At 32.5% G+C, this 27,701-nt stretch overlaps 2 protein-coding genes across 3 annotated transcripts; one reads left to right on the forward strand and one right to left on the reverse strand.

Annotated features, from left to right (window-relative positions):
* The first annotated feature begins 4,768 nt into the window (after positions 1–4,768).
* LOC108684826 (probable glutamine-dependent NAD(+) synthetase) lies at positions 4,769–23,608 on the forward strand. Of its 2 annotated transcripts, XM_018189329.1 has the most exons (13): positions 4,769–4,940; positions 18,053–18,250; positions 18,459–18,714; positions 18,797–18,989; positions 19,361–19,601; positions 20,072–20,308; positions 20,708–20,823; positions 20,903–21,207; positions 21,292–21,500; positions 21,738–21,963; positions 22,046–22,222; positions 23,039–23,135; positions 23,365–23,393. In XM_018189329.1, the coding sequence occupies exons 2-13, from the start codon at positions 18,105–18,107 to the stop codon at positions 23,391–23,393; spliced, it is 2,232 nt and encodes a 743-aa protein (XP_018044818.1). In that variant the 5' UTR covers positions 4,769–4,940; positions 18,053–18,104. The 2 variants fall into 2 exon arrangements, with proteins under 2 accessions (XP_018044818.1, XP_018044827.1); XM_018189338.1 differs by lacking the exon at positions 4,769–4,940 and having other exon boundaries at positions 18,105–18,250; positions 23,365–23,608.
* On the reverse strand, positions 6,440–15,295 carry LOC108684818 (cytosolic carboxypeptidase 2-like). Its single transcript, XM_018189317.1, has 15 exons — positions 15,226–15,295; positions 13,813–14,036; positions 13,373–13,525; positions 12,690–12,988; positions 12,184–12,330; positions 12,005–12,116; positions 10,990–11,235; positions 10,245–10,577; positions 9,451–9,678; positions 9,003–9,094; positions 8,686–8,917; positions 8,314–8,425; positions 8,057–8,249; positions 7,411–7,635; positions 6,440–7,052 (listed from the first exon to the last, which is right to left on the reverse strand). The coding sequence occupies exons 1-15, from the start codon at positions 15,293–15,295 to the stop codon at positions 6,440–6,442; spliced, it is 3,279 nt and encodes a 1,092-aa protein (XP_018044806.1).
* Positions 23,609–27,701: the final 4,093 nt, after the last annotated feature.

Here is a 27,701-nt window from a genome sequence, read left to right on the forward strand (position 1 = left end):
TTTAAGGTTTATTTATCCTGCACTATACTATTCTCTTTTTTATTTTCGCCAAATATTACAAATATATATTATATCTTTATCCTTTTAAATTCTAAAAGTGTACTATTCAGCCAAAAAATCTATTTATTTCTACAAAATGCATATTTAAAAATCTAAATTTTAAATTTATATTTTTGCGTAAAAATTTTTATAGTTTTTATATGCGACAAACTAAGACATTTGTCCGATTCATTACGTAGAAGTGTAAAATAATTCCTGAAATAATAGTGTAGAGTACTGCGAGTTGATGATTTCCGTTCTTTCAACTCAATCAATTTGAAATACTAATAATCCTCTCAATTTAATTAGATCTTTAATTTGATGCTACTATAAGCCTCTTAAAATTTGTATAGAACTCTCTCTCTCTCTTTTATTGTGAAAAATATTATCTCGGCTGAGATTTAAACACGTATCTCCCGTGCGAGCATCTTTACCGTTCGATCACCGGACCTTGCAATATTTGTCACAATTACCAATATGCTTAAATAGTACGCATTGAAAGGCAGTATGCATAAACAATATTATTTCTTTTATTATAAACAAAACTATTTGAATAGATTAATTAAATACAAAGACGCTTTATTTATATAAAAATATATTTTATATATATATATATATATATTAGAGTTCAATATCTAATTTTAACCGTATTGACGCTCCTTAAATTTATTTGATTTATTCAAGTTTTCAGTTCTGGGCGGATGTCCAGGTCCAGGTTACGACTCGGTATGACCTCAATGCAAATATCAACTTCTTCAACTTTTTTGCGAGTTGTCTTGTACATACATTAATATAGCATAAAAATTTTGTACACATGGTCTTTTTTATAATATTATTCGCGAGTCCCAATTCACCAATTACAGAATTTTATTTCATATAATTTTTTTTCTGTAACAATATTTTATTTATTAGAATTTACTTATCTATAGAATTTTATATTTATCTTTTCTTTATGAATTTTCCTACACACTTGTCAAAAAATACAAATAAAATTGTTTGTACACTTACGAATAAATTAAAATGAATTAAATTTTATATACATATTTTAAGTCCATTCAATTAAATAAAAAAAACTGTTTATTAAACTGGATTCAATTAGATTGAAAAACAACGTTTTCTATTCAAAATTTTGAATTAAATACGCAGAAATATGCTTCATGCAAAAAAAAATGAAAAAAAATGTATTCAAATTGAAAAAAATTTATTTTAACGTTCGTAAATGCGTATTTCTGAAAATCTAAATCCATTTCAATCTATTTCAATCTATTCTCGTTTATTGGGATCTTATAGCGTTGTTCATTGACAGAATTAATGCGCACGTTAAAGCTGTTATACATTATTCTAATCTGAATGTAAAAGTAAGATATTTCAACTAATAAAATGCTCAATGTAAATTTCATCAAATAGAATATATTGAGAATTTTGCAGTTTAATTCGTTTCTATTAAACATACATCTTTATGTCGATTTGTGTACAACGGCTTTAAAGTGCGCTGAGTACACACTAGCCAATGAAAAACACTATTAATTTGATCAACACTTCATTTTATTTTAACATTACTATAATCTATGTAATATCACATTGTTCATTGAAAAATTATCCAGCGAATTGTATATTAATTGTACATAATTTTATTTGTTTATAATTATCAAATTGTATATCTTAATACTTTATATCTCTCAGTATTTTCAACATATAATCTCCAAATAAAAATATATCATTTTATGATTTAGCCCATTACGTTTGAAATTTTTTATAATATTATTATATTTAAAATTATCAACATGACTTAAAGATCTAATAATAAAATCTAATTGATTTCTGTCGAAGCTTATGAAGAATTTTCCGATAATACTAGAAATAGAAGTGGAAAAATTCTTACTGGAAAATCTCTGGAAATAATGCTAGAAGCATTGGAAAATTTCCTTGAATATAGATATGTGTTCTTTATGTATATGTTAATGGATGCATTTTAATATCAGATCACACTTACTACAAACATGATAATGTCTCAGTGCTAACAGAATTTATAGTTTTGTGTAAAATATATTAAGATTCAATAATCTTGATTTTCTGCATTTCATTGTCTTGCGAATCGATAATGTCGTTACGTTTGTCTTGTAATATATTTTACACGAAATGATAAACTCTGTTTATAATTTCGACAGAAATCAATTGAATTTTATTATTAGATCTTTAAATCATGTTGATAATTTTTTACCTGAATTCCAACACAAATTATAAAGAGCTTAAAATGAATTCCGTCATAAGATATATATATATATATATATATATATATATATATATTTTTATTGGAATTTATTTATCTATATAAAGGAAAGCTCCCTATTATGAGATAGGCGCCTAATATGAGATAATAGTGTTTCTGTTAAATAAAACTATCTATTGGTTCCATCATAAATTTATTGTTCTTAGATTAAAAACTATTTAGTAGAAAATTCATTATAGATAGCCTGTAGTCAGTTGTAAAAAAAAGATTTTATAATTTAGATATCTTCAAGATTTAAATGTCTTTCATTGAGATGAGCCTTTAAATCTTGTTTATTATTTAATAAAAATAAATAAATATTTAGCAATAAATTCTTCATATAGTGATAGAGTAAGATCGTATTAAAAATATAGAAAAAATATAAAGTATAGAAAAATATGGGACATATTGAATTGCTTAATTACAAAAGTTAGATTTGATAATCGTAAAACCGGAAGGCGTGGAAATCGTAATATGAGATATTTCTCATATTTCTAAGGATATTTCTAATATGAAATAATTCATGCTCCCATGTCATAGTGAAAATCGCTAGTAAAGTATATGTTATTGTACAATAATAAAAAGAACAACTGGAATGAATGTCGAGTATCTATTTCTGCGATGCTTGATTTCAACTACCTGATGATGAGTTCTGGATATAATGCATCGCATGCTCATTTTTCGTGCACGCTGGCTGTTTGTTTGTATTTAAAAAATATTAAATAAAATTTTTTAGTTGCTGATATACTTTATGTTTTATTATCAATTTCTCGGGACAACTCATATTAGGAGCACAATTTTTTGACTTTGCGATTTGTTCACTTTTTACATTTCTTTAATTTAAAAAAAAATGGAATTTGAATTAAATTTTATATAACATTAGCTTATTAAATTTTCTTCAAAATGACCTATTATTTTTTAAAATTCTGCCCATAGACTTCTAGCATTTACCTAAAATGAACTCATAATAGGGGCTTTTCCTCTATTAATTATGTAATTTTCTAATTTTCGAAAAAACATCCATTCGAGTAATAAAAAAAGAAATAGCTCATTTTTTTATATCTCCAACAATAAGATATCGTTATGATAAAAAACAACAGTGGAAGTGATTCTTATGGAAATCATTGCGCAAATCATCAGTCAGGTCATTAATATTTAATATTAATTTTATAATTTATTATCCTTACGTTCCATATTATCCAAATTTTTTTCAATTTTTATTTAAATTCTACATTTATTGTTGTCAATTGGGTTCAATTATTTATAATAATATTAATAATATTTATATGATAATAATTATAGCGGATAATAATTATATGATGGGAAAAAATGCAATATGTATAATATGATACACGATGCATTTTTTTGCTGTATTGCTAGTATAAATTATTAATATAAATTACGTCACACAGAATTCTATTTTCTAGTAATTTATTAAAATGCAAGCAATCAAGCAAGAAAATATACAATGACACTGACTTAAGATATTCTAGCATAAAAACATTCTGATTTACGAAGCGATACTAATAAATTGAATTTAATACGCAAAATATGCTAATTATTCAATTATTTAGATCGATCAAATCAACAACATGTATATCTACACAACTTTTCTAATATCCGCGAAAGCTTATGTAATAATAAATATCTGATAATAAATATCATCAACTGTAAAAGTAACATAATATAATATCAATGAGTTATAAAATTTTATACAGTAATATAATTACTTATTACGTAACACACGTTATATTATTATATTATAAATTAAATTAAATTAAATTAAATTAAATATGTTTATTTAAGTATATATGTGTATTTTCAGCAAAAAATAACTCATTAAATAAATGTCGATTCGACATCGAATTGATAGACATTTCTCACTAGGTAAGTGTGAAATTATAACATTGATGTTATTTTTAGTTGATGTTTACTATGAATACATAAGTCGGAATATATAATTCATAGTCAGTCCTTATATTTAAAATTTAATGTTTTAAGACTTAATGAATTTAAGACTTTACTTCACTGTCTTATAAATACAGTTTCATTAATCAATCAGAAAAAACAGTATTAGCATTTTAAGATATTACTAAAAATCTTGAAATAAGAACAGACTATGAATTTCGATTATATAATATATAATATATAATATATAATTATATAATACAAGGAAATTGATTGTATATTTTAAAATAAAGTGAAAATTAAAAAAGTGAATGAATATTTACTAAAATATTTATAATTTCATATTATCTAATCAACATCTGGTGAATTTGTTCATTTTTATAATTTTCATCTCATTTCAAGATACACAATCGATTTCTCGATATTCCAGTTACGGTAAAAAAAAAAATCGAATCTCCCGCCAACAGCGTGAAAACAAATTGTTGCTGCAAGATGGCACCACGAGAACCCTTCATTGAGTTCTGAACTTGTATTAGTCATCAGTCACGCAAAGCAGCAAGCGTTGCGAAGACGTAAAGATTAGAGTAGTGTTGATATTCTCCAGTCGACTTTTCGCACGTGTTCGTGACATTCGTGTTCGAATCACAGAGCAGAAATAGAAAGGAAAAAAGGAGCATGCATCACGTCCTGTCAGTTTTTTGACGAAACATTCGGATCATCACAGGTAATACATAATTGCCAATTTCTGTTTTCATTCCTGTATTTCCGATCTCGATTTCGCGACTGATCGCCTAGAGTGACTTGCATCACGCTCAGCGAAGAAGTCGACTCTTGTTGATTTTTGTGACGTTTTGGATGAAGAGAGGTTACGCGACGCCGATCTCAAGATGACGACCGACCAATCTATCCTATGGCTTCGCGACGGTCGTCATGTGAACCACGTGATCGTTTTGATCCGCGCCGCGCAGTGGCCGTGAATTGTTTACCACGCGCTTGCGTGTCGCCATGGCGACGTCATGCTGTCAATCCGTGAGCACGTGATGCGACTGCGACACTCCTAGCGCATGTCAATTGATTTCGCGGGCGCAAAACTATCGAAAATTCGAAGATCAACTCCGCTGAGATTGATCGCGCAATATTCTTCTTGAGCTACGGGCAGTGATGCACAATTTAAAATGACTGCCAAATTGAATTAATTACCAATTAAATGCCAATTAAGTAATTACTTCTCAGCAAACTAGTTGACATTATTTGTCATTATTTTTATGTTATTTTAGATGTCATTTTAACAATGTATAACGTCAGCATGTTTGCTGGGGAGTAATTATTTAATTATCTTAATTAATTAATGTCGTCCTGCGCTTAACGATTTACTTAATTTTGAAATATAATTTCAAAGTAACTTAATCGATAATTATGTAAGATAATATACTATTTTTTAAATAGTATTTTTAATTTTTTGTTTTCCGACATGAAAAAAAGTTAAGATTATGGCGAATTATATAGTTAGAAATTTTCCTGATTTTAACGGCAGATTAATTAAGTTAATTAAAGTTATTAGACGAAATTGCCTTTGTGTCCATTTCTATGTAAATTAACTTTAACCTTAGTTTAATTTACTTTTTATTTTTTTCTAATTCTAAGAATTAGAGGAAAAGATAAGAGTACATAAACCGAAATTAAAATTAATCTACATTGGAAGAAATAGATATTAATTTAATTAATTCATATTGGCAGAAGCGAGTCGTAAAATTATAATTACAATATTTACAGTTTTATATTCATACGTCTTAATCAATATCAGATACTAAACTTTTATATTAATATAGTGTGTAATTGTGTTATTATACTATTTAACCCTAATCAGTATTCGCGAATCCTGGAAGATTTTCTTTAACTACGTAAAAAATTTATATCAAATGTTTTTTTATAATCATACATAATTTTAAGTTACATAATCTTATCCCTCGAATTCTAATCCTTAAAATGAAAAAAATTATTCAATTACCTTTAAGCAAAAATATATTAATTTAAAGTACACTAGATCCCCGAATAGAATCAGTTAAGGAATTAAATTTCGAAGCAAATATCGATTAGGATTAATAATATTAAATAGAAAATGATAATAATAATCAAGGAGAGATTTTCTTCAAATTATTCAAAATCTCAAATAATAAGGAGGACTAACAATACAGTCTCGCAGTTTGTTAAAAAAAATAATTCTCAAACGTTGTTGCGCGAGGTCTTCGCGCTGCAGACCCGCTTGCTTTGTTCAGTTCCTCTGTTTGTTTTCCTCGACGGCGGATGTTGGACGGTTTGTTGCTGTTGCTTTTTCTTCTTCTGTTTTTTTTTTACAACTTTCGGCTTGCCCGAATCTGACGAGTCATCGTCCGACGTCGTACTCTCGCAGAAGACGTCGCGACGGCACGCTCGCGTTCTCGTTATCTTCGCGTCGATGCTCGTCTTCACCCCGACGCCGACGCAGGTGGAGGCCACCGCACCGACACCACGAAACTTTCGGCGCGACTCGAGTTTCCGCTGCGGTCGCTGTGGCTGTTTGGACACCGTTGACGTGGCCAGCAGCTTCAACGAATCCGCTTCAATCGTCAAGAAAGAGGAGGTTCTTGTATTTCTTGTATCCTTGCCCCGGGAGTTTAGGTTCACTGCTCGTTGCCAGTCAAGCTTCGCATTCTTCCTCTTGGATGATTTCTGCCCGTCTGTTCGCGCGGATGTCTTCAATTGGGATTGCGCATTCCGCAATTTCTTTCGTGTTTTCCTCGCGTCGTCCTTGTCGTCCGCGTCGTAGACAAGCGACTGCGGCTTCTTGGACTGCGGCCTGAAAAAATGATGCGTCAAAAGCGTAAATTTATTATGCGTACACATAGAAAAATGTTCTGATTACACCAACAAAAAGGTCCAACCCGTTTTGGTTGAAGCTAAACAAACTAGTTATGATTCTGTTTAGCCTTACCAAAATGCTATTCAAACTACTGTTGAGTTTTTCTATTGGTTTAACTAGAACATTTTTCAGTTCCTCTTCGCGGAGAATCCCGAAGCACATTGAATTGCGAAATCGACACATGCGATGTAATAAATAAAAAAATTCTGGCATATATCTAATTCCATCGAAACATGCAACGAACATTTTCTATAGATGCTGTATGCGCGATAAGTTGAGTAATAAATCGACTCACTTTAATGTGACCTCGCCGTCCGTGGGATAGTGCAACAGAGCGTGTCTGGAGACACCCCAGCTCAACGGCATCTTAACAAATGTGTCGACGAGACGTTCCGCTTCGTTGTTCTCGTCGGCGGCGGTGCTGGTCGACACACCAGTCCAGATCTGCCGTCTCAAAGATGTGAGCTTGATTCTCACCTCTTGACTAATCGGCGATACCGGCGATGGATTTCTCAGCATTCTGACAAACACAATTCGTGATTTTATGAAGAAACGCATTCTTTATGATGAACACTGTTCACTCGCTCCAATTAACTGTGATGATCACGAGGTAATAATCGAAAAACTGATGAAACTAAATAGCTATTTGTAATAAATTTACAAAATAAAATAAACATTGCTTTGCAAAGGAAATCCGTTTAAAAGTAAAAAAAATTTGCTAAAGTATCTAGAAATTTAACTAGATACAAATCTGTAAATAATGTTTTGTTGGACTATTAAAATAATTATGTAGGATACTCAAATTGATTGTTATAATATTTTACAACATTGTCATCAACGTTTAAGCATTCAACATAATTATTTTTATGATTAAATGTGTGGGCAGCTGTCGATGAATTCTTCTTATATTTTTATATTTTTAGTAAAGAAATAGTCTGTACCGAAGACATCGCGGGTGTTGCCGAGTCTTCCGGTGATCTTTCCGTGGTAGTAATTCTCCAAAAGATACGCTGCGAGGTCTCACAATTTCCGGTAAGACCAATGTTTTCTCTTGTCGTTCTTCTTTCTCGATTACCTCTCGCTCGGAGAGTTCGATTATCTCTTCTCGATGTTGTCGCGTACTTTTCCATACATCTGTAAGACACGCATGCACAACATATAACATAAACCGATATAATTATTTATTTCGATTTCGTACCATCATATTCTCTTCCCTCGCTTCTAACAAAACTTTCATCAGCCGAGTCGGTCAGATCACACAGATCGCTACCTGGATCTGTGGTCGGCAAACCCATTACCGCTCGTCGTGCCTATTGACAATATAACGATTTTTATTATATTTAACGTCACTTTTTAGTTGCTTGCAAAAAAAAAGAAATATAAAGAAAAAACAAATTTTAAAAGAAAATAATTTTTTATTTCTCTACATCAATCAATTATGACATTAAAGTTATATTTTTAAATTAATATTATGTAAAATTTTAATGATTTAAAACATTCAAACTTATTTTTTTGGAAAATTTCATTTTTTTAAATTATGTTGTTGTTATAGCAAATGAGCGATATATACCAGATTTTTCTTGCGCTCCAAATAAATTCTTCCCGCGATGTCCCTTCGTGCTCTTCTTTTGTAAAGACCGACGCTTCTCGGTGGGACAAAGGTCGGCGACGGTGGTGGCACACAAAGATACCGACGGCGACTCGCCAAGAACTCTCCGCCCTCGCTGGACCACGCAGCATCCATGTACTCAATCCTACCCTCTTCCGATGAGAAACTCTCCTGTGAGATATCTCCTTCGTCGCTAGAAAAGATTTTTTTAATTGTATAAATTATTTGAGATAATATAGGATAAATAAAATATGAATTATCAGAAAGAATATATATACCTTGAATAGTCGGTCAAATCGATATTGATAGGCTCTTCAGCATTGGATCCCTCCTTCGCTAATCTGGCTATAATTTTATTTCGGAGTCTTTCCTATCGAGTCAAGTTTGCGAGAGATCCATCATTCATCCTGATTCATTAGAATTACATAAATTAGAAATTTTTAAATGATATAATTTTCAAATGCTTCTAATTCACAGCAGTATGATAAGTTTTATTTATTGAATTAATTTGATATTACTTACATGAGGAGACAGAAGAGAGAAGAAGAAAGAGATACAAGTCCATCCGAGAAAGTAGCATAAACGAATAGATGTCGATTTGATTTTTTAATTTTATTTTGCGTTTAATTGTTGTTTGTACAAGGATAAATTAAGCGACAAGTTGTTATTTGAGTCTCATTTTTTTTTCAAACAAATGTGATTGAAGTATTAATCGGATAATGTTACCTTCATGGGATCTTGATCGGAAAAGTCAAGTAGGGTCTCGCAAAATGCCTTGCCGATCTGTTCGTAATCTTGAATAGAAAAATGCGTTCCGCATCTTGAGCCGATTTTAGAACCGCCCATAGAAGCCTCCATGGTATAACTATTTTGTATGCCCATCGACCATACAACCACTCTGCCAGTGCCTTCTTTCACCTTCTCGATATGGAATTTGCAATTCTCGAAGGAGAACTGAAATCATAAAACGAAATTGCTAATGTCACAATAATCAGCGTCAAGACACTCTTTACTCACCATGGATCTTCAGACTAATGACAAGAAAAATAAAACTTCTTGAAAATATATAATATTAAAATTTGCATTTGATAAAGTGACTTGTAAAATATACCGAAAAATCTCCTTTATTTCAGAAGAGAATAAAATTATTATAAATCTCTCAATAAATTCAGTTTGTTTCATTTTTTGATTAGGCATAATTCAATTTCAAAAATATAGTTATTTATTGATTATCGAAACACAAAGGGATATTTTATATATCTTTTTTTCTATTGCAAATATTGTTTTATTAAAAAATGTTGACAAAAATTTTTTTATTTTTCTTGTCTCTGATGTCATGTATGGTGAACAGGAGTCTTAAAAAATCGCTGTGATACGAAAAATTCCCTAAATTTTCAAAAGCTATCAATTTTCCTTTAACTTGATCAAAGAATTAAAATTATAAATAATTTAATTGTGCGATTTCTGGTGGTATTCCTTCCTCCTCAACTCCCTCCCCCGTATGTGTGCATTTACATTACCTTATCAGCTGCATTTTTATGAAGCATCAACGGAAACACCTGTTCCGACAGCTTTCCGTTGCATCCTGTCCTCTTGCTTTCGCAACCATAAGCGAATATATTGTGTTTCCTCGAGTGAGCGTGGAGATCGCAGTATATCGCCACCCCGCATTCCTCGAAGAGCCTCCGGATCATTAGCTTCGTATGCCAGACAGACGGGTAACTCTCTCTCATCACTGTCTTGTATTGTCGATTTAGATCCTTCCCGGACAAGGAGCACCGATTGTTACCCACTATGACGCCGTCTGGATTTAACATCGGCACCAACTTGAAGACGAATCTCTCTCTAAGCTCCTGCGATAATCACGCGATGTTAGGTCAATCATTACGTGTCATAGCTGAATTTTCTCAATCATATCAAGCAAATTTCAATAATGATATTTGTAATAACCTATAAAAATCGCGTTATCGATATTTTGGATCTGGAGCGATACACAGAAAGAACAATCTTGCTGAAGAGTGTAAAATTTTAATTAGATACAGATCTGAAAATAATTTTATTTTTATCATTAAAATAATTACCTATGTAGGACGTTCAAATTAGTTGCCAGAATGTTAAAACTTTTTGCAACAACATTGTCAATAATATTTAGAAGCGTTCTACATAATTATGATGATCCCAAATTATTTTCTGTATCTATACAGTTAAATTTCTAGATATTTCAGCAAGACCATATTTCTTCCCATCTGCGAAATTGCGTCTTACTCTAGCCCGATTCGTGTCACCGGTGAGGAAGTCGATGATACCCTTCATCGTCCAGCTCGATGGTGTTTCACCGGGATGCACCCGAGCCGTGATAACGACGCCCCGCTTCCTACGCACGTCTTCGTCGTGGGTCGGTGCGGTGATCGTCAAATAATACACACCGTTTCCGGCCAGACTGCGGCACAACAGGCGCAATTTAGCGAACCTCGTCTTTGTGGGGTCAGCCACGATCTTACCGAGATATTCCTGGAACAGGTTTATACGGGCAATTAGAGAGGTAGATCCCGAGGAGATAGAGATTTAATCTACCGGCGGAACGCAATAAATACAATTGCTGAGACTGGGAATTGTTCGCGATGGTAATCGCGATAGGAGGGAACAGAATGTGAAGTAAATATCACTTTGTCCCGCGAGCGATATGCGTTTGTGAGAAGATTCCGCGTAGTAATTACTGAAAGCATTTCTAATTCAGTCATGTTGCTTTCTTTCAGCGACAGGAAAACAAGAATTAATGGAAATAAAATGAGATACTAGCGTTACTTTCACAATTACTTAATTCAGTTAATAGTGCAGTTGCTTTAACTATTATATTTTTGTAGGATTACGAGTGAACAGTGAGTTTTTTAATACCGCATAAAAACATGATTAAAATATTTAAAATTCAGTTAGATACAAATCTGAAAATAATTTGTTGAGTTATCAAAATACAACAATTATGTAGGAAATTCAAACGTGATGAGCAATGCTGCAAAAAGTTTTGATATTTTTGTAATCAATTTGAACATCCTACATAATTTGATTATTTTGATGGTTTAACAAAATTATTTTCAGATTTGTATCTAACTAAATTTTAGATGTTCAAACTGATTACAAAAATATCAAAACTTTTTGCAGCATTGCTCACCATGTTTGAATTTCTTAAATAATTGTATTTTGATGACTCAACAAATTATTTTCAGATTTAGCTAAATTTTTTAATTCTTCATCAAAGTCGTTCTATTCGTGACTGTTTTACCTGTAGATCAGTATAGGTATACGGATAGCAGTGCGCCAAGTAAACGATGTCACGATCATGAGGAAATGAGATGTTAAACGTCAGCGTGTGTTTCTCCTTCTCGTCATCGCTTCTGCAATAATTTTGTGTTATTTTTTTATATCTATGTCGCATTATATGGCATTATAATATTCTCTTACGAGTCGTTATTTCGATAATACGTGATGTTGTCGCCACATCTTCTCCATCCTACGGATCGAATTCGAGCGTCTTCAGTGGAGTATAAAAGAGGCTTGAGGCCTTCGTTATAAAGGCTCTCTTCTTTGCACATATTTACAATTGAGAACCTGCAATTTTAATAATATACTTTTCAGATTGATTTCTATTTGATTTGGATTAAGATAATAGATACACAATTGTTAAAACGCAATCTTGATTACACAAATGAGACGTTAAAATACACAATCTTGCTTGCGTTTTATATATTTTAAGTTTTAATTTAAATTTAACTTCAAAAATCTTTAAAATATACAAAACAGCTAATAAAAATAGCTTCTTTTATTACAATTATGTATTTTAACATTTTGTTGTATTTTTAAATTGATAAGTTGATAAATTGATAAATTTTTTATTTAAATTAATTTTTTAATTTTTCAATTTCTTAGAAAATGCATAGTTGATTGCTTTCCCTATCTTTTTTTTATACCTGTATGTGATTCTGCTTCTTGTATTTGATACCCTAAAGTAGTACCACTGTGTATGCCTCTGCGTGTAGAGATCTCTTCTTAGATAGAGCTGGTAATATGTGTCGGTTATTTTTACTACTTTGCCAAGATTTCCGGACTCAAATCGCGATTCAAACTGTAAATCCATATTGTCATTTTTCGGCCGAGATGCTTCGGCGACGAAAAAGATGTCGTTCCCATTGACACACGCAGTTGATTCCCCGGGGAAATCCGTGTGGAACGGTAACACTGTGTTACCGCCTACGCAAGATCGGCTAAACTGCAGAAATAATAAGCCCCCATCTTCTAAATTCTCAAACAGAAAATATTTCTCAGTCGGCTTCGTGTTTTAACGTCCTCAAACAAACTCGAATCAATTATCGCTTTATCACTAGAATTACCGCCACCGATGATATCCGCAAGAATCGTCAAACATGCCAATTTGTTAATTTCCTATTCTTGTTTTCGGTTAGTGAAAAGTTATTTTGATATTATTTATATCATTAAAATTATTTCTATTATATATTTTATTCACGTTTTTAATATTTTGTACAATATATTTAATACTAAGAAAAAAATTGAAATGATTAGCGGACTCAAAATGACACCATCGGCGGTTCTGGTAATAAATATAAGAAAAAATATAGATTATATCGTGACTTACGTAATTAGTAACGTTAGTTGGGCAGTAACGAAATATCACCGTTCCAAGCGCGTCACCGATTGGTTTGGGTCTCGGTTCCTTTCCGGTTGACACGTAGAAGGCTTCCGGTATGACAGGGTTGTACTCTATGTGACGAACTCTTTCTGGGATCACCTGAGAGGTCATTATCTCGATTAATTTTATATAATTACATAATTACTATATCAACTAGCTTAACATAATAACGGAATGTGAACTAAATTAATGACATCGTCTATCTCCGTAAGAAACTTCAAAGCATTTCTTATCAAAATTGTAATTCGTGTAAGTAGAGCAATTAACATTATATACCATGAATTAGCGATACGCGGCATTTTGTCTTCAGAAAAAGGCTGCTTATCGAAATAAAACTAAAACGGAAAAAGTGAAATGAAAAACGGTGCAGGTGCATCATTTTTCACCTGGCACTCGGTCGGCCACCTGGCCGCTTCCTGGATGCTTCCGTCGACGATGCAACGTGCATCAAGTACTGCTCGAAGGGCCTCCTTCGAATACTGATATCTGGATAGATCCAAAGGTATCGCGAACAGTGCCGATTCCGCGTCTCGTCTCAGAGCTGAGCTCTCGTAACGTTCTAGTTGAGATACTTGTAAATCTTGCGGCGTTAGATCAGAGAGCATGCCACCTACGTTATTAAAAAAAATCCATTCTTACAATTATTTTAAAATAAAGTTATATATTTGTAATTTTGGAAATATAATTTATTTTTTATTTCACTTCATTTATTCATTAATGAGAAAAATAAGTTCATGATCTGAGTTTTGTTCGTTAAATTAATCGAAATGATACTTGAGAAAATTCGATATTTTCCATTGGAACATTCTAAGTAGTTTCTTAGTTATCTTGATTATATGCGTAAAATATTAATGAAAAAGACAAAGCAGTTTTTCTTGTAAACGAGCAAAAATAGAAAACGATTACACCGACCTACGGATTAAATTATTCGCGTGTCATAATGAGAAGTTCGGTGAATTGGCGTTAGGTTTCGAGAGAATGAAACACGATCTTATGTTGCATACAGTAAAGGATCGATGATCGGGTACAATGTCCGTAGGTTCGCGACCTCATCGCCACTTCGATCATATATTGTTATGAATGTATCATATTCTTTCCACTATTTCAAAATCAATTTGATAATATGATATTGCATATGATATTCCTTCAGCATAAAAACTGCATTTCAAGTGCAGGAACTACTATATAGTTCAAGAGTATAAAAACATAAATATACGGAAAGAATGATTGAAGTATTAAAAAATTTAATTAGACACAGATCTGAAAATAATTTTAATAGATTATCAAAGAAATTATGTAAAATTATGTAAGACATTCAAGTTGATACTAGAATATCAACTTTTTGCAGCATAATGCTTGAGCATCTTATATAATTATCTTAATGATTCAAGAAAATTATTTTCAGATTTGTATCTTGCTAAATTTTTATTACAGTTAGCAAAATTTCTTCCCATGTATATACATATAAAATACACACAAATTATTATTCAATATAGTATAAAGTCATTTGTTTATTACAATTCACTTACAAGAAAAGTGTTTATTGCTAATTGCATGCATAAAATAATTACGATTATAGGAGCTCAATTTTTATTACAGTTATTTGTAATGTTAATAATAATAAAGATATTTATAGTTCTGTATGTAAAAAAGTATATAGTTGACATCGAAAGCGATTATAATTTATAACGTATATTTTCAGTGTATTATAGAGAATTAATTTGTTTCGAATAAATAGCGGTTCGAGTTTGCTGTTGATTCTGTATCATCCCCCAATTATCCTCGTTAAAGGAGTTCACCTGGAATGGGTTGAACCGGAAACAGCACGGCTTGGAGCTCTTTCACTCTGCTGCTCGATAGCGCCTTCATCTTTCGTTATCTCTCATCGGTTTCGTTCTCGTCGATCTCCTGCTCGTCGCGATTATCAGCATCGATGGCGAGCATCGGCGATGATTTACCACCCTTAACATTCTCGTGCCAGTCCGTGTATTCCTCCCTCGTCGGCACTTCCTCACCGAGGAGATACTTGACAATCGGATTTTTCATTCCCACGTTTTCGTGATCCACATGTCAAGAATCCGCACCACTTTTCGCGAGGGCACGTCAGATGGTTTTATATCTCCGACACTTTAAATAATCTCAGATTTCTTTTCTCTCACAATTGTGGCTTATTAGAATAACTTGAAATGTTATTATTGAAACAGCAAATGCGAATCTATGCAATGCTGAGCTTTATTTGTTTAATGTTCTTGTCAGTGCAAAAAGGGCGTGCCCATTTTTCCGAGAAAAATGTATATATATTTAGTTACTGTATCAAACTTTTATAATAAACAAATTATAAAATACAGTTTTAAAAATGGCAATGATTGTAATTGATATTTGTTAGAAAACAGATCTTGTAAAATCCGATTATTTTAGAATAATTAGCTTTAAGAATAAAAAATGTCACGGTATTTCTTTTTTCTCAATATCTCAATTGTCACCTCAATCGATCGAAGAATCGTACAAAGAATATAAATAATCGATTAACTCTCAAGAATGTCGAGAACGAGTAGAGGTTCACCAAGGTGAGTCAGCCGACGAGAGGGTGCAAGTTGTACTAGGAGTTCCGCAAAACTTGGAGGTAGATTCCTAGCAAACGCGGATAGGAACCTGGCTCGTTGTTGAAGACATTCAGTGGAACATTCCTTAGATGATTGCCTGACAACCGTCGCGAATCGTGGGCGGAGCTACCCTCGGAACGATCGTTCGTTAACCGCTCCTCGTTCGAGAAGGCCGCCGGCGCGGCTCATCGACATAATATCTTGCCGGTAACTCGACTCGTTCTATTGACGTTTTCGAAGTAAGCGACGCTCGTGTGAGCTCGTTGATCGGAAACTAGCGACGAGTTTAAGCGCGATAATGGATACAATCGATCAAGAATGAATTAATCCAAGTAATAGGGAAGAGAAGCGCAGCATTGTTGATCCAAGTTTCCTTTTGTGGGTGATACTTTTGGTTAATTTTATTATGTTAACTTCATTATTATGAATCGTTCGTGATCGACGTCTAATTTTTAATCAGCAACGCTTTGGTGGTTGCATGAAAAGGAGAAGATTTGCTGAAGTATCTAAAAATCTAGCTGATTGGAAAATAATTTTGTTAGACATCAAAATAATTATGAATACTTAAACTAGTTGCTAGAATGTTAAAATTTTTTACATTATTGACACTTAAGTATTCTATTTATTTTGATGGTCTAACAAAATTATTATCAAATCTGTTTCTAGCTAAATTTTTTAATATTTCAACAAAATCATGCTTTCTGTATGATCTGAGCTATCAAAAATTTTTTTTAAGTTGCTTGTAAAATATAAATGTAATATAAAATTTGTCAAATAAATAATTAGATAAAAATGTGAAATAAAAAGCATATTATTTAACATGATACCGTAAAGATAATAATTATCTTATTTAATCATATTACGTTATTAAACTATATTTTATCATTGTACAGTGTAATTAACTTTCTATCATGGCATATATAATAAGATGTGTAAAACTCGCTGATTACAAAATTTGTTCATGTTGTCGATGTGTCATTAGTACTTATTAATATTATGCAAAGTAGGGTATAAACTCTTTGTATGACAAATATTTCTCAATAAGAATTTCATCAATGAAAGAACAATGAACGGATACTTGAAAATTATACTTTGGAAACCATTTAATTAACCTGTTATTAATTAGGAATATTATATATAATTATTTTATTGTAAGGATAGTAAAGTGCGATTTGATCATAAAATTTCCAACATATATATATGTTTATATCTTCTTTTTATTTGAAGTTTCTTTTCCTTTATTCTTTCTTTTATCCAGACCGACTATTTTTCAACGTTTTCAATATATCTTATCATTTTAATAAGGCTGAGAGTAATTTTCCGAAGACAAATATGCGAAGAATGTGTGCGTGGTGGATAACGATAACTGTAAGGGTTGCTACGTAAGGTGGTACTTACCGTGCCGGGTTTTCTGAGTTATTGATCAATCAACGCGCGGATAAAAGAGAACAGAACAATTTATCATCTCGGGGAAGCGATCAATGGGATTCCAATTGATAATAAAATTGCTGGCAAGTTGCCGCCAGAAGTTCCAGCAGACGTACACGCAACCGCCGACTTTTAACAGTCACGATAATGATGGTGCCATAAATTCAATTGCATACGAAACGATAGTAGTGTCGAGGCATCAATTCTCAGATTGAACTGTCTGTCTTGATTTTTCTCACGTTCTAGTTCTTTGCATCCTTTGTTCTTGCACCAATTTATTTATTCTTTTTCTCACGATAATATCAATGACTTTTAATGTTTTATATTTACATATCTTTAAAAGAGTTATAAATATTAATATAATATATTTGTATTTTTTTTTATTAATATAATATGTTTGTATTTTTTTTTTTATTGTAGTAATGTATAAGTTTTAAATCACTTCGATTATCGCGTTCAATAATCTTTCTAAAAAATATTTTTAGAAGAATCAAAACTATTAATTGAGAAAACAATTTTGCACAACTGTAATTCTATAAAACTTGCGATACTAACTCTTATTGAAGTTGAAGTAACGTATATTTATTTATTCCAGATAAGTGCACTCGAGAATCTCGTTTAAGAATAACAGTGAACATTTATTCAATATGGGACGTACAGTGACCGTCGCCGTGTGCACGTTAAACCAATGGGCGATGGATTTCGATGGGAATACCAGGAGAATTTTGCAGAGTATACAAGAGGCGAAGGATGCTGGTGCCACTTACAGGAGCGGTCCCGAGCTAGAAATTTGGTAATTAGAAGAAAAAAACTAATCTTGTTATCCATAAATATTATCCACCTATTGGAAGAATATATCTTTTATAATGAGATTAAAATTTTTTTTCTTCATATAATTGTGAAATTATAATTTATGAAATTATATACTACTGGTTATTCTCTCTTTATTACTTTTATGTGTTTTTTTGTTGCAATTATATCTTTACAAAACTATTTAACAGTGGTTACAGCTGCGAAGATCATTTCTATGAATCAGACACATTACTCCATAGCTGGGAAGTTTTAGCGACCCTTCTAAAATCTAGTGTTTGCGAGGATATATTGATAGACGTAGGTATGCCGGTGATGCACAAGAACGTGACATATAACTGCAGAGTAGCCTTTCTGAATCGACGGATTTTACTGATCAGGCCGAAAATGCGGCTCTGCGAGGACGGCAATTACAGGGAAACCAGATGGTTCTCTTCTTGGACCAAAGTAATGAAATATAAGGGTAACACCGTCGATCGATCATAGTACGTATCCAAGATTCATGATAATCCGTTTCTTGTTATGTTAGGAACGTACGGTCGAGGATTATTTTCTACCACGAATGATATCACAACTCACCAGTCAGACCGTAGTGCCGTTTGGTGATGCGGTCATCGCGACGAGGGATACCTGCGTAGGTTTCGAAATATGTGAGGAACTTTGGCATCCAGTCAGTAATCATATTCCGATGTCATTAGATGGCGTGGAAATTATCGCGAATGGTAATGCCATTGTTACAAAATGTATTTGACATTACAATTCACTGAATAGGCCGGTATTCATAGTCCGTTCTTATTACAAGACGTTTTAAATGATGTATTAAAAATAATTAATAGTTTTGTGATTCATTATGACATTTTAAAACTATGTTTATAAATATTAAGAAGTAAATATAAGAACTAAATATAAATGTCAGCCTAAAGCTCTTCTCTCTTTTTTTATTCTTTTGCTTTGTACTCTTTTTTTGTTTCTCTAATGAAGATTAAACTTACATTTTTTTGTAAATTAAAGGATAAAAGAGGATTAGGATTAGATCAAATGTTCGCTTTGAAAATTGTTTCCCTACTTTTTTTTCTTCATTTTTTTCTGGAAGGAAGCGGTTCATATTTTGAGCTACGTAAAGCTTACATCACCGTGGATCTCGTTAAGTCAGCTACTTTCAAGGCTGGCGGCTGCTACATGTTCAGTAATTTGCGCGGATGTGACGGTGGCAGATTATACTTCAATGGTGGTTCCAGCATCACGCTCAATGGCAACATATTAAATCGCGGACGACAATTCGCTCTTGAGGACGTGGAAGTGACCATCGCCACATTCGATCTCGAGGATATAAGGTAAAAGTGATTGATCTGGATTCTGATTATAAATAGTGCTATCAGTGCTCAAATATTCTATAGAAAGAACGATTTTGCTAAAGTATCTAAAAATTTATTTAGATACAAATGAAAATAATTTTATTGGACCATCTAAATAATTATGCTCAATCGTGATGATAATTCTGCAAAAAGTTCGGCATTCTAGCAATCAGTTTGAGCGTCCTGTACTCAAAGAATAATAATTATTCTAATAGTTCAATAAAATTATATATATTTATATCTATATCTAAATTTTTAATTACTTCAACAGAACTGTTCTTTCCGCGTAAATCAAAGTATGGTTTGGAGCATTAATATTGAAATATTAAAAAACTTGATTTAACTCGAGATAATTAGATGTTAGAGTAATTATAAAATGTCTCATACCTATCCGCAAAATATTATAAAATAAAAAATAACATAACACATCCTTCTACTATCCTCTTCAGGAATTATCGAAATAGCATCAGATCGCGATCGCACGCGGCTGCTACGTCACCTAGTTATCCGCGTGTGAAAATCGATTTTGCGCTCACGCCACAAAATCTTGTCTCAAATCCACCAGATCGACCACTTGACGGAGTCCAGGATGTATATGGCGATAATGAGCATTCGAGTTTCATGTATCACACTCCGGAAGAAGAAATCGCGATGGCACCCGCGTGCTGGCTGTGGGATTATCTGAGGTGCGTGAACATGGTCAAGATATTTATTTTTTATTATCATCATAAAACTACTGAAATTATGTTTATAGAAAACTATTGGTAAAGTAGTTCTTAGGTATGAGATGATTTCTGACATTAATTTAAGATGAGAAAATTTCTTAACCATATGTCCAAAATTGTTTCTTAAAAACACTGCTTATTCTTATAATATTGAATAAAAAAAGATGATATCCTTCATATTTTTGAAACATACATAAAGTTTCATTAAAATAATTCGAATGGTTTTATTGAAAAAATGAAATTTTTCTTTCAATTGTAACATATAGTTTTCACATATAAGTTTTCGTCTTGAATTAATGTGAGGACCCTTCGTACTTGTTATATTATTTAAATTTTAATTATTACATGTTTACGTTTTAGACGATCTTGCCAAGGTGGATTTTTCTTACCACTGAGCGGTGGCGTCGACTCTGCGTCTTCAGCATGTGTCGTATACTCGATGTGCGAAATGATCGTCGAATCAGTTGGTAGAGGAGGTAAAACTCAGCTATGCTATCTTCCCTCAAATTACAAGAGTCTCTTTCAAATTTCGAAAATTCTATTTCGTATATTTAGATACACAAGTCTTGGCGGATATCAGAAAAATCGTCGGCGACTGTGAATACGTACCGGTAGATCCGAAGCAATTGTGCAACACTATTCTCGTCACGTGCTATATGGGAACGGAAAACTCATCGACAGAGACCAAGGTTCGAGCGGCTGAGTTAGCCAATCAAATAGGGTCATATCATCATGGGATAATCATAGATACTGCGATATCTGCGATTTTAGGAATCTTCCAACAGGTAACTAAATTGACACCGAGATTCAGAGTGCAAGGTGGATCGCCTAGGGAGAATCTGGCCTTGCAAAATGTACAGGTAATTGCTCGATCTAAAATTTTGATAGAACTAATATCTTGATTATCAAATTACACATCTCTATGCCTACTATTTTACTTTCAGGCTCGGTTACGGATGGTGATTGCTTACTTATTCGCTCAATTAATGTTATGGGTCAGAGGTCGCCCGGGTGGCCTCTTAGTGTTAGGGAGCGGCAACGTGGACGAAGCGTTACGTGGTTACCTCACTAAGTATGATTGCAGCAGCGCCGACATCAATCCTATAGGTGGCATAGCGAAGAACGATTTAAAGAAATTCCTTTTATATTTTAGGTACGAATATAAGTGATATACACAGTGAATTTTAATCTATTATAATTCGGAAGTTGAAGCCTAAATTGATGCAAATGTATATTGCAATTATTTTATTTTAAATGATAATTTAAAATATTTAATAATTTTATCTTCCTATAACTAAGAATCACTGTGTATATTCCATACAATGTCATACTTGCACGTAAGATCAGACATTTAAAATAGTAACAATTGCTCTCCGTATTTGAATTCCAGACGTAAACATGGAATATCCGCTTTGGATAATATCCTGGATGCGCCACCCACCGCGGAATTGGAACCATTGCAAGCGGGACAGCTTGCACAATTAGATGAAGTGGATATGGGAATGACCTACAAGGAACTTTCAGTTTTTGGACGGTTAAGAAAACAAAGTAAGGCCGGACCTTTTACAATGTTTTGCAGACTCGTGCATATGTGGGATCATTGTACCCCGAAAGAAGTGAGTGTGCTTCTCGAGCAAAATTCTAATTTAGTCAGCTATTTCTCTTTAAATAAATTAAAAAAAAAACTTTTTATTTCAGATTGCTGATAAAGTGAAACACTTCTACAGATGTTACGCTATAAATCGTCATAAAATGACGATATTGACTCCAGCCTGTCACGCAGAGTCGTACAGCCCCGATGACAATCGATTCGATCACCGTCCCTTCCTCTATAATCACTCATGGAAGTGGCAGTTTGCGGCGATCGACGAACAGGTGAGAATTATGCGGGAGAAAATCGATGCTCATCTTGCCTCGAGTTCCAAAACGTCAGAATATGAGAGAAAACGCCAAGTGACACCGCGGTTAAGACACACGTGCGAAAATTTGACGCGTTATGGAAAGAAGTCTTGCATGCATCACAGAACTTGGCATCATATCATACGCAGAATGACTCGTAAAGTCTGAACTTTTTTCGAGTCCAACTACCAGCGACGAGAGCCAGCCGAATAAATTATTAGACAGTATGTTAAAAGATTTCCGAATGTTTCGACATAGGATTAGCAAGCGAATAAATTAATATATACAGCGAGTACAAAAAGTATTCCTCTGGAGGAGATATCTGTTAAAAATATCTTTTTTTTTTGGAAAATATATATTAATTAGCAATTTATTAGCAAAGAATAAAGTAGATTTGTATATTTCTCAAAATTATTTTATCTAAAAAGATGTGTAATAATTCAAATATAATATTATCTCAATAAGCGAAAATGAAAAATTGTATTAGACCAGAAAGTATGGAGAAATTTAGCTTCTAAAATCATAAATATATCTTCAGCTTTTTTTATTTATGTTAGAAGAGAACATACTCATTATTAATAAATTGCTAATTAATATTTAATTTCTACAAAGCTTTTTTAAAAATCTCTCCTGTGCACAAAATATTTTTTGCATTCACCGTATGCATTATATGTATATGCACATGTAACACGATAAGCGTAGAAAATGCAAAGATAGTAAACAACACATCTTGCTATCCTTGGCAAATTATTTTTTATAATTTTATGCTCAAGATAATGAAATTCCTTTCAGGTGAAACGACTCAGTAACGAAGAGAAGCCATCTACATCGCGTAAGGGTGCTGCTCTGCGGACTCCCAGATACATGACATTCAGCTCCGTAATCAGCAGTGAGTAAACAAAAAAAGTGCGCGTTAACGAAGCACGTCAAGCACAACATATTTTGGTCGATGAAATAGCCAAAATAATCGGCGAAAGCACCCATCGAAAAACCCACCCTTCCGGAGCTGCACGCAGGCCAGGTCGAATGACTGGCCTCGAAATTTCGTGTCACCTATACCGCCGCGCTTCTCGCCGCTTTTATTGAAGAGTTATCACCGGCATCATTCTTTGTTGCAGATAAAACGCATCCTGGAGTAGTAGTTTAGCCGTAGCACTTCTTCTCTTATCATTTTGATATTGCAGCGCTACGATAGATGGATGTAAGTCTCGCTCTTTGAAGCGATTTGAAGGATTTTGTTCGCTCCCGATGTTAATATTTAAGAAACTTACGTGAGTGAACAGCATCGAATATTTTGTGAAATTTTAATTGTATTGCGAAATTTAAAAAAAAATATTCTATTAATAAAAAGCATGATATAAAGATTCTAATGCGTAAATCCTTATCCCGACATTGATTTTGTATCTCCCAAAATCGATCTTTTCTAAGAAATTGAACACACGATGATCGAGTATCAAATATCAAGGTACTTACATATGTGGAGTATGCAAACAATATTAATTTTTATTATCTCTCGCAATCATATATAAGAACGCGTAATCATGTTTTGCCGTTAGCTACAATTAATAACGATCTAATTAATAAGTGGACACTAATATCCGGATAACGCAATCGTGCTCTAATAAAATTTACAGATTCAACAATATAGTACAACATATTACACAATAAGTCTGTCCATTAGCTACTCTTTCTTTCTCATTCTTCTCTTCAAAATTCCATATATCTATTTTGTCTACAAATACCGAAAGTATAGCTGTGTTATACGCTGTTTCAGATCTGCACATGCTCGGTTTGTAATCGCAAGTTAATAGCTTGCCTTATCAGTGTTTGCTCAATTCTACAGAAGAAAAAGATATTTTGTTCCATATACATATTTTCGACACTGTATGCTGTTAAACATTATTTCGCTTAAATCATTCTGATTTAAGATTTTCAATGTTTCAAGAAACTGTATTTATACATGAAGATTTTTAAAGCGAAAAGCTTTCTTTTAAACATTCTTATTAAACCAAGAGTTATATACATAATATATTTGAAATAATTAAATCCAAAGAAGATTGGAGCTTCAGAATAGCAATTTCATTCATTGTATCAAGAATAATTGTATGATCTTTTGTCTGACAAGCAGAAAAATCAATCCAATCATAGATATTAGAGAGGATGGTAAAAACATAAGAATTGTCAGTGTAACCAAAAAACAAGTTGAAAATGCTCAAGAGATGTTTAATTCCAGATTCCATGGGTCGCGTAACGGGTACAACTGGAATGCACATAATAGTCATAAGTATGGTTCGTTTTGTCTCTTGGGAACTAGTCAGGCCTACCTCTCATACGTACATCTTTTGCTTGTGATACGCAGAGACTACGGGATCTACAATGCCGTTGCACGCGATAGATTAGAACCTTGAACCAAACACTTTAACTGTCTCTTGAGCATCTCCACAACTTGTTTCTTACGATAATGTAATGATATATATATATATATATATATAACGACAATATAACGATGTTATTATTAAAAATTATGAAAAATATGTACTAACTTATAAAGTCGATAAGTAACTATCAGAAGTGTCGAATAGCTGCGTGCGTAGCACGCTCGACTCGTGATTTTCCGTTCTGGGATCGATCTCAGGCGTCCCGCATATTTCTGCGCTGTTTGCTGATAAAAATTTAGTTTTGTCATATTGGAATTGGAAGGCTTTTAAGGCCGTTATGAAAAAGCTTGAAAGATTTAAGACTGTTGGGAATTGTATGAGGAGTTTAGAATTACTGTGTAATAGAAAAAAAAGGGACTCTGTTTACGAGTCGTTTGATTAACAGTGTAATGAATTTAGTATAATCTTGTCTTTGCGCATATTGCCCAAAAGGCGCCTAATTTCCCTCATCCGAGGGAAAATTTACAAAAAAAAGATGTATTATTAAATCTTTAGTCTTTTGTTCTGAACTCTAAATTGTGACGATTTTTTTTTTTAATAAGAAACCTTTTTCGGTGTAAACTTTAAGTAAGTTAATCAGATCTCGACTGTAAAGTTTAGAGCTTAGGACTAATTAAAATCTAACAGCTTAAGAACTTAAAAAAAGGCTTATTATACTATATATAGAGTTTAATACTTTATTTAAATGCTCTTTGTGTTCAGATTGGCCGAGACGCATCGTAAAAAAGTACAAGAATTGGAATGAGACTGTACAAAATAATCGATAATTCTCAGATAAAATAACTTTTCTATTTTATTCTTATAAATTGGGCAAATTGTACACTATGCCGTAGCTATTCCCCAGTTATAATCTTCTCTCTGCGTTCTGCAAAGAAGATCGCTTCTACAATCGAACAATTCGATAAATATTATATAGACTGATTCTTAATTATAAGCCAATACTTCAATCGGTAAATATAGATATGTTTCAAAATACAATTCGAAATAAAATACGTATATATTACAATTATATTACGTTATTTCGAATGACACTTTAGAATATCTAATAATAATCTTATTTTTTCGCAATAAGATTATTTACAAATTTTAATATTTTAATAATATATTATTCAGCATCATTAAGATCTTTCTAAGATGAGCATCAAATTAAATTGCTTGTAAATTTAATTTATGATATTACTACTGTAGTCTTGAGTCTTTCAAGACCGAAAAATCATTTCGCCTCGCAATTTTAAAAGATTACATATATAGTATATAAATTCACACGAAATTATTGAAGCCTAAGATCCAGCTTGATTGTTAAAGATCTTTATTCCTTACTTGTTGTGTAATCACATTTACGATCCTTAGAAAGTCTTAGTTTAAAATAATTTTATTTTCTCTAGGTTACTACAACGAAGATAAAGCTTAAACAATCTATCTTTATATATTATTTTTCTCATTTTTTTATTCTAGATTGAAGTATATATATATATATATATATATATATATAATTAAGAAACACTCTACATCGAGCTATATATCCTGCGTACGTGTACAACTATCTATAATATTAATTTTAGAATCAATAATTAAATTTATTCAGCGCATGTAATGATAATATAATAATGATATAATAAAAATAATAATAATAATAATAATGATGACAGATCATTATGTACTAGGGATGAGAAAATTCAACGCCGCAGAAAATTAATAGCGTTCGCAAATATCGAAGTAACAACAAAATAAAAGGGATGATGATAATTAAGTTGATAGTCAAATCGATAAATTTGCTGGAAAGTATAGCTAAGTGCTATTATTCGCGACAATACTGAGCGTAAATTAAATAGTAATGGAAACATAGATAGAATGTTATCGTTTAAAAATGTTAATAATAATAATAATAAAATAATAATAAGAATGATAATACGCAACATATTAACTTATGATTGACAGTGCGCGACAGGTACTGTTATCCTCGAGTATTTTGTTTCGAGGTGTAAATCCAGGAAAAACCGTGCTGGTCCTCCTTTTCTCAGTCCTTCGCTGTACAAGTACATTATATGTACGTTACTGTCGTAAGCAAGATACTGACAATTGCGGATTAACTGGTACCCGTTTCCGCCGTCGTAATGAAGATTATTTACAATAGGGATGAGCGTCTCACGGCGGGTGGCGTCATCGCCTACGCCGAGGCAACCGCGGACTTAAAAACGAATACATATACATGAGTGAATATATATGAGAATTAAATATATCAGTAATCTGCCTAAGAGTCTTATACGGCGTGTATTTACATTACATTCGATTGAGATTGTCAAATCCTCTCAGCGCGTTAACCATCGGGCGGACACGTTTCGTACGACGAGACGGATCTAATTCAATTTTAAATACAATAAATTTTCCTATATTCTTAATTATATGATACAATTATCTTTATATTTTTAATCGGGACCCCACATAGGACTATCAATGATCCAAAAAAATGTGATAAAATAACATAAATAACAAAAAAAATCTTATTCGATCAAAGTGATAAAATAACATTCATTATCCAGCTGAAGTTTTAATATGATCGCTTCTGCATATTGAAGTTGTCAGAGCGAGTTACTGGAAATACATTTGCCAGAATTTAAATACGCATACACGAATGTTAAAATAAATCCTTTTCAATCCGAATGCATTTTTATTCTTATTATTAAGATTACGTCTTTCAATCTAAAAATAACATCAGCTTTCCTATGTCTTGTGAATACTTCTCAATTCAAAATTCTGAATAGAAAAGGTAATTGTTCAATCCAATCCAGTTGAATCCAACTGAATCCAACTGAATCCAATTGAATCATTGAATCCATCCAATTAAATCCAATTGAATAAAAAAAGTTGTTATTTAAAATACGCATTCGGATAGATAAAATTTCAATCTATTTTAATTCATTCTCGTTTACTAGTAGGGATGCATCGGATATCCGGGTAACATCCGATATTATCCAGTACTGTTTTACTATCCGACTGAATAGCTGGATATCAGTATC

Source organism: Atta colombica, unplaced genomic scaffold (assembly GCF_001594045.1).
Source record: "Atta colombica isolate Treedump-2 unplaced genomic scaffold, Acol1.0 scaffold100, whole genome shotgun sequence".
Lineage (NCBI taxonomy): Eukaryota > Metazoa > Arthropoda > Insecta > Hymenoptera > Formicidae > Atta > Atta colombica.

What these genes read in the sequence shown, in the direction of transcription:
- LOC108684818 (XM_018189317.1), bottom strand. Translation starts at nt 15,295, where the DNA reads ATGAAGGCGCTATCGAGCAGCAGAGTGAAAGAGCTCCAAGCCGTGCTG. An exon ending in TATTATCGAAATAACGACTC is followed by an intron (nt 12,117 to 12,183) that starts GTAAGAGAATAT and finishes AAATTATTGCAG; the next exon opens with AAGCGATGACGAGAAGGAGA. An exon ending in CAACACCCGCGATGTCTTCG is followed by an intron (nt 7,636 to 8,056) that starts GTACAGACTATT and finishes TGTGTTTGTCAG; the next exon opens with AATGCTGAGAAATCCATCGC.
- LOC108684826 (XM_018189329.1), top strand. Translation starts at nt 18,105, where the DNA reads ATGGGACGTACAGTGACCGTCGCCGTGTGCACGTTAAACCAATGGGCG. An exon ending in GGTTCTCTTCTTGGACCAAA is followed by an intron (nt 18,715 to 18,796) that starts GTAATGAAATAT and finishes TTGTTATGTTAG; the next exon opens with GAACGTACGGTCGAGGATTA. An exon ending in TTCGATCTCGAGGATATAAG is followed by an intron (nt 19,602 to 20,071) that starts GTAAAAGTGATT and finishes TATCCTCTTCAG; the next exon opens with GAATTATCGAAATAGCATCA.